The following is a 13,488-nucleotide window of genomic DNA, read 5'->3' as shown; positions in this document are numbered from 1 at the left end:
ATGTGTATTTTCTCCCCATATTGCCATTTAAAATTATTTTGCTGGGTCTCAAGATAGAATATACCTGTCTAGGTGGGTCCTGGAATGAAAAAGTTTGGGAATCGCTGGCCTAGATGACATCGTGATCATGAAGTGTCACTAACATAAAAATACAGCTCTTCCTTGCATTTAAGTAAATTACTAATTCATTATTTTGGATGTAACGTTTACAATACACATACATTTATTAATTCAGCCAAGCATCTTTTATTTAATTTTATTATTGCAGTGTAGTGTCACTTAACTCAACACTCACACCGGAAACAAGATCATCGGGGTACTTTCAAAATACTCATTTCAGCAAACTATGATTTGGGACATACTAATTATATTTTTGAATACTATTTAGGACGGATCGTTTGCGAATGGGATAGAGCACAAAATGACCAGAGTACTCTTTAATAAAACGAGCATATTTGTTATCATTAACATACCTGCAAGGGGATTGTTGGCATATTAAATTGTATCTTACAAGCCAACTTCACAAAAAAAATTAAAAATAAATCGCTGAATGGCCATTTGGGATATTATTATAAAAAAGTTTCGATAGTTTTACAGCTTGCTATTAGGGTATATTACCATTTTTTGTTGTTTGCCAATAGAGAATGTGAAGATGATGACACGCCCTATGTAGAACGTTGCAGTAGCGTCGCCATCTTGGGAGGATCATGCTCCACTGCTATTATTGTTTTGATATGTAACGTTAATTGTTTTGTTTGATATATGGAGAAATCGAGAGTGAAAGAACCAGGGGCTTTTCCTGAACAACTCTGTGTAATGCTATTGCAGTTTTTAACACAGCAAGACCAACCTACCAGTTTTATTTCCTAATCAAACAAAGAAGAACAAAACGCTGCATTGAACGCACTAGCAGCGGTCCTCCCAAGATGGCGGAGTAATCAAAACGGCGTGACTTAGCTTTTACATTCTCTATAGCATCAAATTCAAATTCAAATTTAGATGGTACATGAATTTTAAAGAAGAATCATGCGTAGGAATAAATCATGTATGGTAAACAATTCAATATTCCATAAGAAAGATTAGTTTTGGCCTATCCAACAGGTCTATCTGTATGCTTAAAGAAGAAATATAAATGTTGGTGTTCAAATATTTGCATTTTGATATTCACATAAAATAATTACATGATTTCAAATTAGTTTGAAGAAATGAGCTGAGCTAAGAGGTCTTTTATTAAGGTGTGTTTCTAGTGTATTGTAGTAAATGCTGAAGGACAGAGAATATCAGCGGTGAAAACAGAGACCAGTGGTCACAAGTGATGTTTTTATTTCTCTTTCAAAAGAATGTGGAGGTTTTACATTGCCTCCTCTCCCCCCCAATCACCCGTGGCCCCACCCTCTGTCTATCATCACCCCTGACTCCACTAAGTCAGGGGTCAGTTAAGGCTCATTGTGATGGACTGATTTCCTCAGCGGAAAAATGTACGGAGGATGAGGAAGAGGAGGAAGAGGGATGAAAGAATAAGATGAGGTAAAAAGAAGAAAATGAAGATGGATGAGAAAGAAATGGTTTGTCAATCTTTACAACTGCAGTCTTTTGGCATCAATGCGTTTGTGTCTTTATACTTTCTATCTATTAGGCTTTCACCTGTATCCGATTGTCTGTTTCTCTCAGTTTTCCTTCCCAGGATGTTTCACACAGGTGGTCCGCTCCACCTCTCCTTCTTTGCCCTCCCCCTTCCCCCTCCTTCATCTTCTTCTCCCTCTCTCTTTCTCTCCCCCCTGTTCCCTCTCTTTCTCGTCCTCCCAAGCCCTCACTTGGTGGCCATAGTGTAGCAGCCATCAGGGTGCCACTGCATGTCACGGATACGCCTGATTGACTGCATCTGGGGATGGCGAGCACCATACTCGTTGAAGTGACGGTAGTCACCCTTTTCCAGCAGGTACTGGCTACCACGGTATCCGGGGTATTGGTAGCCCACCCAACTATGAATGAGAAGAGAGGTAAAGATGAACGTATACATAAACAATAAAGAATTGAGACATAGAAGTTTATAAATAGAGAAGAGACTGCAGTCGTAAAACTACCAAATCAATCATTTCTATTCCTTTATTTACTAATAAAATATATTTTTTCTCATTTTGTATACTATTTATTTGCTTATTTATTTTATATATACATACAATGGTGTTTACCATTGATGTTTTGTTCGGTTCTGTAGTTAAATAAATAAACAATCATAAAAACAATCATAAAAATAAAATATTTTTATATTATATTATATATTATATTATATAATAAATAATTCATGATTCATGATATATATAATGAATAATTCAAGATGGTTAATCTGAAAAGAGTAACTAGAATGATCGATAAATGATCAGATGTGTAATTTTCTCTACCACAAAGATGCACTTTTTTATACTAAGTCAGTCTTCAAATGTCTTACTTCTCATGTTTTTGTTGGAATATAAAGTATTTTAATTTCACAAAATATGACAAATTACAGCTTTAAACTCGATGGATTTGCAAGTTCAATGTGTGCCATATAGATGTGATTACAAATGACTTGTCTGTCACAAACGAAGATTCTGTCATTTACACACTCTCTTGTCATTTCAAACCTGTATTACTTTTTTTCCCTTGGCAGAACACGAAAGAAGATATTTTGAAAAATGTTGGTAACAGAAACCGTTGGTCCCCATTGACTTGCATTGTTTTTGTGTTCATATCATATAAGTCGATGGGGACCAACGGTTTTTGGTTATCAACGTTTTTCTTAATATCTTCTTTGGTGTTTTGCAAAAGAAAGAAAATGATTTAAAACACTTACGTTCCACAGCTGACCATGATGCTACCAACACGGTCAGTAAATCCATAGGTGTACATACTGGGCACATCATCATCGATGATCTCCATTTTACGGCCCTTGAACTCACCGACCTCATACAGGCAGACCTTATGTTTCTCTGGGTCCTGTCAGAAATGGAAATGCAATGAAAAAAAGCTTGAGGTAAAGTCTATTTTTGACCAGTTTGACACCTTTATAGAAACTCAGAGATAGGCTGGAAAATGCTGGTAGAAGTGCAGAACGTGGAATTGTCTGATTGAAACTCTCGCACCAAACATTAAAATATTACAGATGGAAATATGAATAATGAATAAAAAGGTGTGAATACCATTCTGACAGGTCTGAAGGAGAGCAGGTAGTCGTTTCTGTGGCAGTTGCTCCAGCAGTCCCAGCGGGGGTACTCACCTTTCTCCAGGATGTACATCTCTCCACAGAAGTTCATCTGCTCCCAACCCACCCAACTACAAGAGGTGAGAGAGAACGAGAACAAAAGAATTACAAATACAAAACTAGTTCGCTCCCATGCATCTCATGAGCGGATGGGTCACTTACGCTCCGCAATCCACCCGGAGGGAACGCACTTTGTCCATGCCCATTTCACACACGTTCATGCACTCGTTGCTGATCTCGATCATACGGCCCTGAAAGTTTTCCTGATCAAACACATACATCTAAAGGAGAGAGGGGAATATAAAGCAAAAAAGTAATTTAGCTTGTTGTGCAACCCTACGTTGACAGTTTTCACTTTGGCTTAGCTTAAAATACTGCATATATCCAACACCCACAGCTATTTCTATGGAAACTATGATGAGACGCAACATTCAATAAAAGTTATTATTAAGTCCATCATGCGCGTATGTACATGTGTTCAATTTTGTGTACTGTAAAAATATGTGTTTTGTGAAATAATGATAATTGGAAAAATCCTGATTAACCTTTTCCAATAACGACTGGCTGACTGGATAAAAAACATATTTTAAAGACATGGACGTAGAATATTGATTTAAGTTGAAATTTAAGTTTAAACACAACAGAAACAGACCACACACATGGCTAAATAGAAAGCAAGTCAGTTTTATAGTATAAGTATTGGAAATGGTTATTATTCTATTCACAGTTGACCAATCAGAATAAATTATGCCATAATTGTACTGATCATCTTAAGTATTCTGCAAACAAGTTTGTTACCCTGTAGTTGCCCATGCCCATCTCGGTTCTCTTTGGCTGAGCAGTATTCCCATCAGGCTGGGAGACAGGCTTGGACTTTACTCCACCACAGAACATGACGACTGCAATGAGACAGTGAAAGAGAGAGAGAGGAGCAGCATATGCATGAGTGGGGAAACATGAATAGTTGGTGATCTACTTCACTGAAGTATCTATTATTGGACATGTGATGATGTCAAGTGCTAAATATCGCAAAATAACTAATGAGTTTCATTCTCATGGATGACTGAGAGCATTTATAGCCCTTGGGTGAATTTTTCAAACGTTGAGCCCTTGACACCCACTCACTTTGAAACTCTTACACAATAGCGCTATAGAAATCCATCGCTCATAAGTAAAGTAATGTGTCTTATATGACTATTGATAAATATATGAAAGAACATTCCTTTTTAGTTCTTTATTACAAATTTGTATTCAAAAACATTTGCAATCAAAACTTACTGTATAATCAGTGAAGGTGATTCAACAATACAACTGCGTACGCAAAGAATAAGATGAGTGCACGATTTTAAAGTCCCTCTTTAAAATGTTTTAATAAAAGCAGATACATCCATGCCAAGTGAAAAAGTTAAAGTTGATATTCTATATTCATATTCTATTGCGAAGTCCCTTTCCTCTTGTTTCTCACTAACCACAGAAGACCATTTTTCTTCTGTTATGACACATAAGTGTGCAGTTTGCCCTGATAATGATTAAGTTCTGCTCTCACTGAAGAATCACATTTTAATTGATTCTTCGCCGCTGCCTGATGTCAAAGCTTTTCTTTCTCTCCAAGAGATTCTTGTTATACAAGTCCATGATGGGATTTACACCTTTTTGTAGATCTGTGAACAAATGTGGAATTGAGTGATTTTCAGTTTGCTTTTCGCCATATGTCTCTTACCTGTGTGTTAGTCAGCGGCCGTTGTATGTTTCACTCAGCATGTGTATTTAAAGCAAACAGGGGTCCTTTATATAGCCTGGCGTCCAGCATGAGGGGGATTAGGCCCAAAGAAACAAATTCGCTGAGCTCACCACCCCACACACAGAAAAGAAATCACCCCATCATCAAACAGAGAGAGATAGAAAGAGAGGACACAGCTATGTAGCCTACACTCATTTCTCAAACGCAAGTTTTTTCAGACCAATATTTACCAGATTCAATATTATGAAAGTACATCAAGGACAAACATCTTTTAACATAATGGAAGACCAAACAAAAACCCCCAGAAACCAATTTGAACGCTTACACTGGCATACTATTCATCCTTACATTTGATCTGTGGTATTTTCCCTAAGAGGCTAACTGTTTTGGTGGCGTTAAAATTTTATTTTGTATATTTTGTCTCATTTACAGTACATTAACTTGTTTCCACAGCATACATGTGTTGTGTTTAAACTCTGTCACAGCTGCCATCTGTAAAAGCTGTTTGGAGCAGTGTGCCAGCAAATTAATGCGGCAATTAAAACATATAAAATTAAAGTGGGATCGAAGTTTTTTGGTTGAGTGAAATTGTTAGTTTAATGAGTACAAACACAAGTTACATTTTGTCTCACATGTAGAACACATATTATAAACAACCATACAAATTTTAACCATTCTTTTGTGGAAGATGTGAGTATTAATATTCCATTTCCCATCAGAGAAACACTCGGTCACAGTCCATGGGTCATAAAAGGTGAATACAATGAGAAACAGCAACGATGTGACAGCTGTAACCATGGCAACGTGCATCCTCTTGGTAATAGAACTTCTGATGAACTTGGACTTCAGAAATAAAAGGAAAATGTAATGATAACTGAACATCACAGCCAATTTTTTATAAACACATAAATGATTATTTTGGATAACACTAGATCAATTTAAAGTCACTCCACATCTGTAACGTTGTGTTATGAAGTTAAACTTCACTAAACGTGAGACAAAAATGACAGACGTCATTTTGAGAAGTTTGAGTGGGCGTTTTCTGTGTGCATTGGGTCAAATCCCTGCATTCGGCCGTATAGGCCACTCTTTGTGAAGGCTACCATACACACACAATGCTGACCGATAGGAATACAACAGCTCGCGCTCCATTGAGTTCACTCGCCCTACGGGCGCGCTCGAGGCTTCAAGTCCAATGCGCTGACTGCGCATGAATGTCCAACACTGGATTCTAAGGGAATGATCTCTCATTCTCAGTGATCTCACAAACACAACCAAACACCCACACGCAGGCAAGTAAGCTGTAGCTGCGACGTGCGCGTGGCTGTAATAAAATAATAATAAAACTGACGCACGATACGCACTGTTGGATCGGTGGAGATTAAAGTGAGTTGACGTACATTCCAAAGAGTAATGTGGGACACAATTTATTAGATTTATGGAAAAAACAAATAACTGAATTTTTTAATATAGTCGATGGATTCTGTGGCAAGTAAATAGACCAATTTGACTGTTGTATTTTGGCTATAAACTATTATATTTATGGTTTATGCTGACGAATTTGTCAGCTGTAGTTAAACTTTTTTACAATTCATGTTGAAATGTAACTTAAAATAAATAAAATACATCAAAAAAAATGTATTAGACTTTGTGTCATCTGTGAATTCAATTCAGACTGGATCAGTCTATATGAAATAAAATCTTTATTTCCTTGTTTAATTATAACTGATGATGCATTTCAAATAAAAGCTTCAATGAATAACCTCTCAATTTATTTGTTTGTTTTTATTCTCTCGTAAAGAAAAAGAACATAGTGACTAATATCCAGACAAACCGACAGTGTCTGGGATGGACATGTCTTTTCTGTCTTTACATGAAAAGCATGGATAAGAGAATTAGGCCCAACTATTGATTTGTTTTCAAAGAGAAAGACTATTGATAATTGGACAAAGGCTTCATCTTCTTGAATATATTCATGATGCTGTGCGTAATAATAAGGCTTCTGCAGATTGATGACCTAATGAAAAGGACATCTATGTTTGTGCATTTGGGTGTAAGAGATAGATTCAAAGTATAGAAATAAAAAAATGATGTGGCACATACACGTGTGTGGTTGTCAGGTGACCGCGTTCGAGAAGGAGCATTTCCAATGCACATGTCAGGAACTCACCTCGGAGTGCTGCAACATCCAGGAGCGTGGGTTTGACAACATCCGCTCCATCCAAAAGGAGAGCGGCGCGTGAGTCGCCCACTCTGTGTTAATGATGGCAAAATCTTGCGAGGTAGTAAGAAAACTAACCTCTTAATATTTTTGAAAATGCTGGCCTTTCCATGAAAGAAAAACAACAATAATTTGCAAAAAGTGTTTCTAAAGTCCGTAAAAAAAGCCTTTATCACTTTAACCATTTATGTTAAGCAACTAAACAAGCCAATTTTCCTACAGTAACATGACTCAGATCGTAGGATTTGTTGGCATCTTCATGTCATTCCAAACCTGTATGACTTTCTTCTGCAAGAACACGATAGACAATATTATAAAGAATTTTAGTAACCAAACAAAATTTCCTCCATTGACTTCCATTGTATGGACAAGAACCCACTAAGACATTTGTCATAAAAAAACATAGATTTTGAATGACATAAGGGTAAATTAATGATATATTTAAATATTTATTAATTTGCGCAAGACTAGACTAGAATTGCAATAAAATTATTTTTTTTGTTATTGTAAATGTCATGTTTTATCTGCCGTCCTTCACTACTCCTTCGATATCTCTTTCTTTATCTGTAGGCCCATCAGAGCAGTTGGATGATAATTAATGAGAAGGAGAACTTTCTAGGACGCAGTGTCATACTGTTCATACTATAGGACATGGGCTGTGCATGTGACGACACAAAAGTGGACTCCATCCGTGTGCAGTGTGGCACGAGAGTAACATTTAAAAAACACCATCAGTGCCAGACTACTGTTCTCCAGGACTGCATTTCTCATGCTCAACAGCTGTGCTGACAATACACATACGCACACAAGCAGATCAGATTGCCGTCATTAGCTTGTATTCAACACCGTCCAATGCTGTGAAGTATCAGTCTTGGTAATGTTGAATACATTCCATTGAGGTCTACTGATGGATGAAACATCTGGCTTCACATTCCTTGACGTGTCTATGTCACGTGTCACATTATACAAATACAGTACATGTTAATGTGGCATCTGGTATGTGGTGATGTTACGTACAGTATATCAACATTTCAGTGCATGTCAGCACTTGTAGATGTTAATTTAACACAGTGCAAATTCACACATAGATATACCTATCTGTGCAGCTGGTACTGGCATAATAGCTGAATTTTAATACCTCTATAAAGCACACTGTATTATACACTGGTAGGGTAGAGTGTTAAAGGTGCTGTGCATTTTTTTGGGAGGATCTATCGACAAAATTGCAATAAAAAATGTATTGTTCTTATTCTCTCCAAATTTTGTCACTACTGAAACACAATAATATATTATTTGATAACAATGATTATATTAACCTAATTATTTTACATCCCCATACAAATATATTTTTGGCTATTTAAAAAAAATCTTTTCAAAAGTACATCAATAACAGTTACAATTTTAACAATATTTAAAATGTAATATATGAGATTTGTTTTATTTTGAAGGCAATCTTTCTTTGTAAAAGGCATAAAATTGTACTGATTTCAAAGTTAAGGATTCATTAGTTTACGTATACATTGAACCAAACACTATCAAAAGGTCTAAGTTGATAATTAGATATACTTTTTTTTGACAAAACATCCCATGTTTTGGTCGTGACTGACACATTTTCAGCAGTGTTGGTAATGTTTAAGTAGTAACCACAATATTTAATATACACAGAGGAATCAGACTATCAACATTTTATGTAAATACAAATAACTAACTATGTTGCACATGCGCAGCCATCACATACCACAGACTCACATATGACAGTAGAAATCTAATAGAAAACCTACAGCTCACTTATATCACTACTAAAATACTACAATACTTGCATAACCGTACCAACTTTTGTTTATTTCCCCAAATAAAGGATTAAGTGTTCCTTTTCGTCACTATCGAAATGATTTTTATCACTATAGAAACAATGATACCCAGTGATACGTTTCGTTCCTGACAATGTTTGAAAACTTTTAAGCCTAGCTTAAAGATGCTAATCACTACATGGTAAGCAAGCCCCGTTCTGAACAGATGTAGGCATAAACAACTAAAAACAAAGTTTTATGGAATATTGGCCAAAAACGTTTTTTAATTGCAGAAACAAGATGTTTAGTAGTGACGATCCTTAAAATTAAACACAGATTTTTTGACTTCTGAACACATTTACTTAATAAGACAGATCTACTTACCATGTAGCTATCAGAGAGAGGGACACAGAAATTATTCTTGATCAAAAATGTAGGAGTGTGGCTAAAATCAGTCTCAGCCAATGGACTAAAACACACGTTGTTTCAGTAGTGGGAAGAAAATCCAGGACACATTTTTTTCACAAAGTTTAATCATTTAAAAATTAAAATATAAACATAAATATTTTTTAACTTCACTTCACTTTATTTTATTTTTTTAATCAACACTACAATATTTTAATATAATTTACAGAAATAGAAATGTACGTGTTTGGGTTCAGATAAGCAATCTCCCAATTGATAGAACCCAATAAATTATGATTTTATTTATTTTATAGTTACTGATATTTTTCATTTCATTGTGGATGTCTGTAGAGAATAGAATGATTTTAGTAAACAATTTAGATTTGAATACTTGAATGCTTTTTAAATGTTCGACAAAGAAGCGAAAATGTGACGTGGCGACACCTTTGTCCAGTGCCACCCCTCAAAGTGCTTCAAAAGGGAGTGAGGATGGGTGGAGTAAGCCATTGGTTGCAAAATTTGCAACCTCACCACTAGATGCCGCTAAATTTCATACACTGAACAATTAAGATTATTTTTCCCAAGTAAAAAATAGTGCACTAATTTAATTGTATTACACTTAGTTCTCTTCCATAAGTGTACTTAAAGTGCTCTATTACTGTATACTGTAAATACAATTCAATAAATAAAAAAGTAAACTATTCATGGTGTCTCAAAATAGCACAATTAAGTGCACTTAGATCTTCTTAAGTTTATCTTAAAATTTTTAGGCAATTTGTATATTAAAATACAAAATTATTAAAATATCTTTGTGACTTTTAGTGTACTATTTTACCTGCATTAACTTTATATCCCCTTCCCTCGCCAAATTAGAATTCATGGGGTATTTAAATGATGATGCAAAATAAGCCCAATACTTGAAATATTGTAAAGGGATAAGTTTACCCAATCATAAAAATTCTTTCATTATTTAATCACCCTCATGTTATTCTAAACCTATGACACTTTCTTCTGTGAAACAGAAAAGAAGATATTTCCAGAAATGCCCCAGTGGTTTTGTGTGCATATAAGGGAAGTCAATAGAGGCCAACGTTGTTTGGTTAGCAACATTCTTCAAAATATCTTCTTTTATGTTCTACAGAAGAAAAGTCATTCATGTTTAGAAAGACATGAGGATAAATGAGTTAGTGATTTTTGGCTGAACTATCCATTTGATACCTTTAATGAGCTCCCCTTTAGTTTCTGATTCCATTGATAAAGCATTGTCTTAGTACTGCAAAAGTCATGGGTTCATATGCCAAGAAAACCACACGTTGTAAATCGTGTAGTTAAATGCACTGTAAGATGTTTGGATATCATTTTGGATTGGATCTTCCAAATGCAAAAATATAAATGTAGTTAAACTAATAGAGTATGACATTGACAACACCAAAGTTGTTTGGTATGTTTTCCAAAAAATATATCCCAGAAACTTCATAGCTTAAATGCACTGTAAGATGACGTACTTACTAGGATGAAACGGCATCTGAGATAAAATATGTAAAATGCACTTAGAGGACATTCTCAAAATGACATGTTTCATCACTCCCCTCCAAACAGCTTGTCTTGTTATATTCAGTCCATATACTGTATCTCATCTTCGTCTGACCTTTCCATCTCACACCATCTGTCTCACACCGCCATCATTCCGTCTCTCCCCACAGCTTCGTATGCTGCGAGTACCCTGGCTATCCAAGACAGCAGTACATCACGGAGTGTGACAAACACAATGGAGAGTACCAGCACTGCAAGAACTCCCGTTGCCAGACCCCTCAGATCCAATCCATCGGCAGGATTCAACATTAAACCCTTAGGGAAAGAGGGAAGCAGAAATGGAAAGGGTAGAGAGCATGTGTGCTAACAGAGAAGACAGTTATTTTATGAGGTGCTGTGTGATATCTTTAACCGGCACATAGGCTAAAGAATCAAATATTTGTAATCAATCAGTGATTTTGCAAGCAAACTGCACATCCTCGTATGTAATCTAAGGCTTAGGCAGATGTATTTATATCTGCATCATTTATCCCAGATAGTACAGGATCAAGGGATGATGTTCATTTGTATATGCAAACATGTCATGCTCAGTGACATTTGAGTGTCATAAGTGACAGATGGGAGAGTGTGTTAAACCATTTGGAGAGGAGGACGATGGTTGACTAATACATACATGCATTTAAGACATACAATTATTTTTTATTCATAAAGTTTAGGTGTAGGGTAAGGTTATGGGTAGGGCTTTAATATCTCAATAAGTTGCCATCATTTAAATAATTTTAATATTTTTTAATACATATAATGATATATCTCATATTATTGCAATATGTTTAATGAACAGCAATACTGTAGTGCAAATAGTTACGTTATCTGCCACTATTTATAATTAATAGCATCTTACTACTATTTCTACTTAATCCAAAGAAAATACAGCTATTTTCGGTTAGTGTAAATAGTATATCGCTAAGAAATGTTGCTATTTTCACTTGGTGTAAACAGAACTTACTACTAAACTCAGCAAAAAAGAAACGTCCCTTTTTCAGGACTGTGTATTTCAACAATAATGTTGTAAAAATCCAAATAACTTTACAGATCTTCAATGTAAAGGGTTTAAACAATGTTTTCCATGCATGTTCAATTAACCATAATCCATTAATTAACATGCACCTGTGGGAATGGTCGTTAAGACCTTAACAGCTTACAGAGAGTAGGCATTTAAGGTCACAGTTCTAAAAACGCAGGACACTAAAGAGACTTGTCTACCGACTGTGAAAAACACCCAAAGAAAGATGCCCAGGTTTCTGCGTGAACGTGCATTAGGCATGCTGCAGGGAGGCATGACGCCTGCTGATGTGGCTAGGGCAATAAATTGCCATGTCCGCATTGTGAGACGCCTTAGACAGCGCTACAGAGAGACAGGAAGGACAGCTGATCATCCTCGCAGTGGAAGACCACGTGTAACAACACCTGCACAGGATCGGTACATCCGAATATCACACCTTCGTGACAGGTACAGGATGGCCACAACAACTGCCCGAGTCACACCAGGAACACACATTCCCTTCATCAGTGCTCAGACTTTCCGCAATAGGCTGAGAGAGGCTGGACTGAGGGCTTGTAGGCCTGTTATAAGGCAGGTCCTTACCAGACATCACCAGCTTCAACGCCACCTATGGGCACAAACCCACCTTCGCTGGACCAGACAGGAGTGGCAAAAAGTGCTCTTCACTGATGAGTAACGGTTTTGTCTCACCAGGGGTGATGGATGGATTCGTGTTTATCGTCGAAGGAATGAGGGTTACACCGAGGCCTGTACCCTGGAGCGGGATCGATTTGGAGGTGGGGGGTCCGTCATGGTCTGGGGCGGTATATCACATCACCATCGGACTGAGCTTGTTGTCATTGCAGGCAATCTCAATGCCTAGCGGTACAGGGAAGACATCCTCCTCCCTCATGTGGTACCCTTTATGCATGCTCATCCGGACATGATCCTCCAGCAGGACAATGCCACCAGCTAAACTGCTCGTTCTGTGCGTGAGTTTCTGCATGACAGCAATGTCAGTGTTCTGCCATGGCCAGCGAAGAGCCCGGATCTCAATCCCATTGAGCACGTCTGGGACCTGTTGGATCGCAGGGTGAGGGCTAGGGCCATTCCCCCCAGAAATGTCCAGGAACTTGCAAGTGCCTTGGTGGAAGAGTGGGGTAACTGCAGCTCGAGTTCTTACACGTACAAAAAAGTATGAGCATATAACCCCGGTTCTGTCAACCTTGCACTGGTTACCTATAAAGCATCGCATTAACTTTAAGATCTTGCTTATTACCTATAAAGCCCTACATGGTCTAGCGCCGCAGTATTTGAATGAACTTCTATTGTATTACAGACCTCCACGTAGATTACGCTCTAAGGGGTCCTGTCAGTTGGTAATACCTAGAATTTCAAAATCAAGTGCAGGTGGTAGATCCTTTTCTTATCTAGCGCCTAAACTTTGGAATATTCTTCCCTGCACGGTCCGGGAGGCAGACACACTCTGTCAGTTTAAATCTAGACTAAAGACTC

General features: G+C 37.1%; 1 protein-coding gene across 1 annotated transcript; it reads right to left on the bottom strand.

The window, feature by feature from the left end:
• Positions 1-1,810: 1,810 nt before the first annotated feature.
• Positions 1,811-4,135, bottom strand: crybb1l2 (crystallin, beta B1, like 2). The gene is made up of 5 exons (XM_056731905.1): positions 4,040-4,135; positions 3,404-3,522; positions 3,180-3,312; positions 2,834-2,976; positions 1,811-1,982 (listed from the first exon to the last, which is right to left on the bottom strand). Exons 1-5 carry the CDS (start codon positions 4,133-4,135, stop codon positions 1,811-1,813), a joined length of 663 nt encoding a protein of 220 aa, XP_056587883.1.
• Between the last annotated feature and the right edge of the window lie 9,353 nt (positions 4,136-13,488).

Source organism: Triplophysa dalaica, chromosome 2 (genome assembly GCF_015846415.1).
Source record: "Triplophysa dalaica isolate WHDGS20190420 chromosome 2, ASM1584641v1, whole genome shotgun sequence".
NCBI classification, from domain to species: Eukaryota; Metazoa; Chordata; class Actinopteri; order Cypriniformes; family Nemacheilidae; genus Triplophysa; species Triplophysa dalaica.
This window is presented reverse-complemented; position numbering and strand designations above follow the sequence as displayed.

What these genes read in the sequence shown, in the direction of transcription:
- crybb1l2 (XM_056731905.1), bottom strand. Translation starts at nt 4,135, where the DNA reads ATGTTCTGTGGTGGAGTAAAGTCCAAGCCTGTCTCCCAGCCTGATGGG. An exon ending in TGGGCATGGGCAACTACAGG is followed by an intron (nt 3,523 to 4,039) that starts GTAACAAACTTG and finishes TCTCTCCTTTAG; the next exon opens with ATGTATGTGTTTGATCAGGA. An exon ending in CTCCGGGTGGATTGCGGAGC is followed by an intron (nt 3,313 to 3,403) that starts GTAAGTGACCCA and finishes CACCTCTTGTAG; the next exon opens with TTGGGTGGGTTGGGAGCAGA.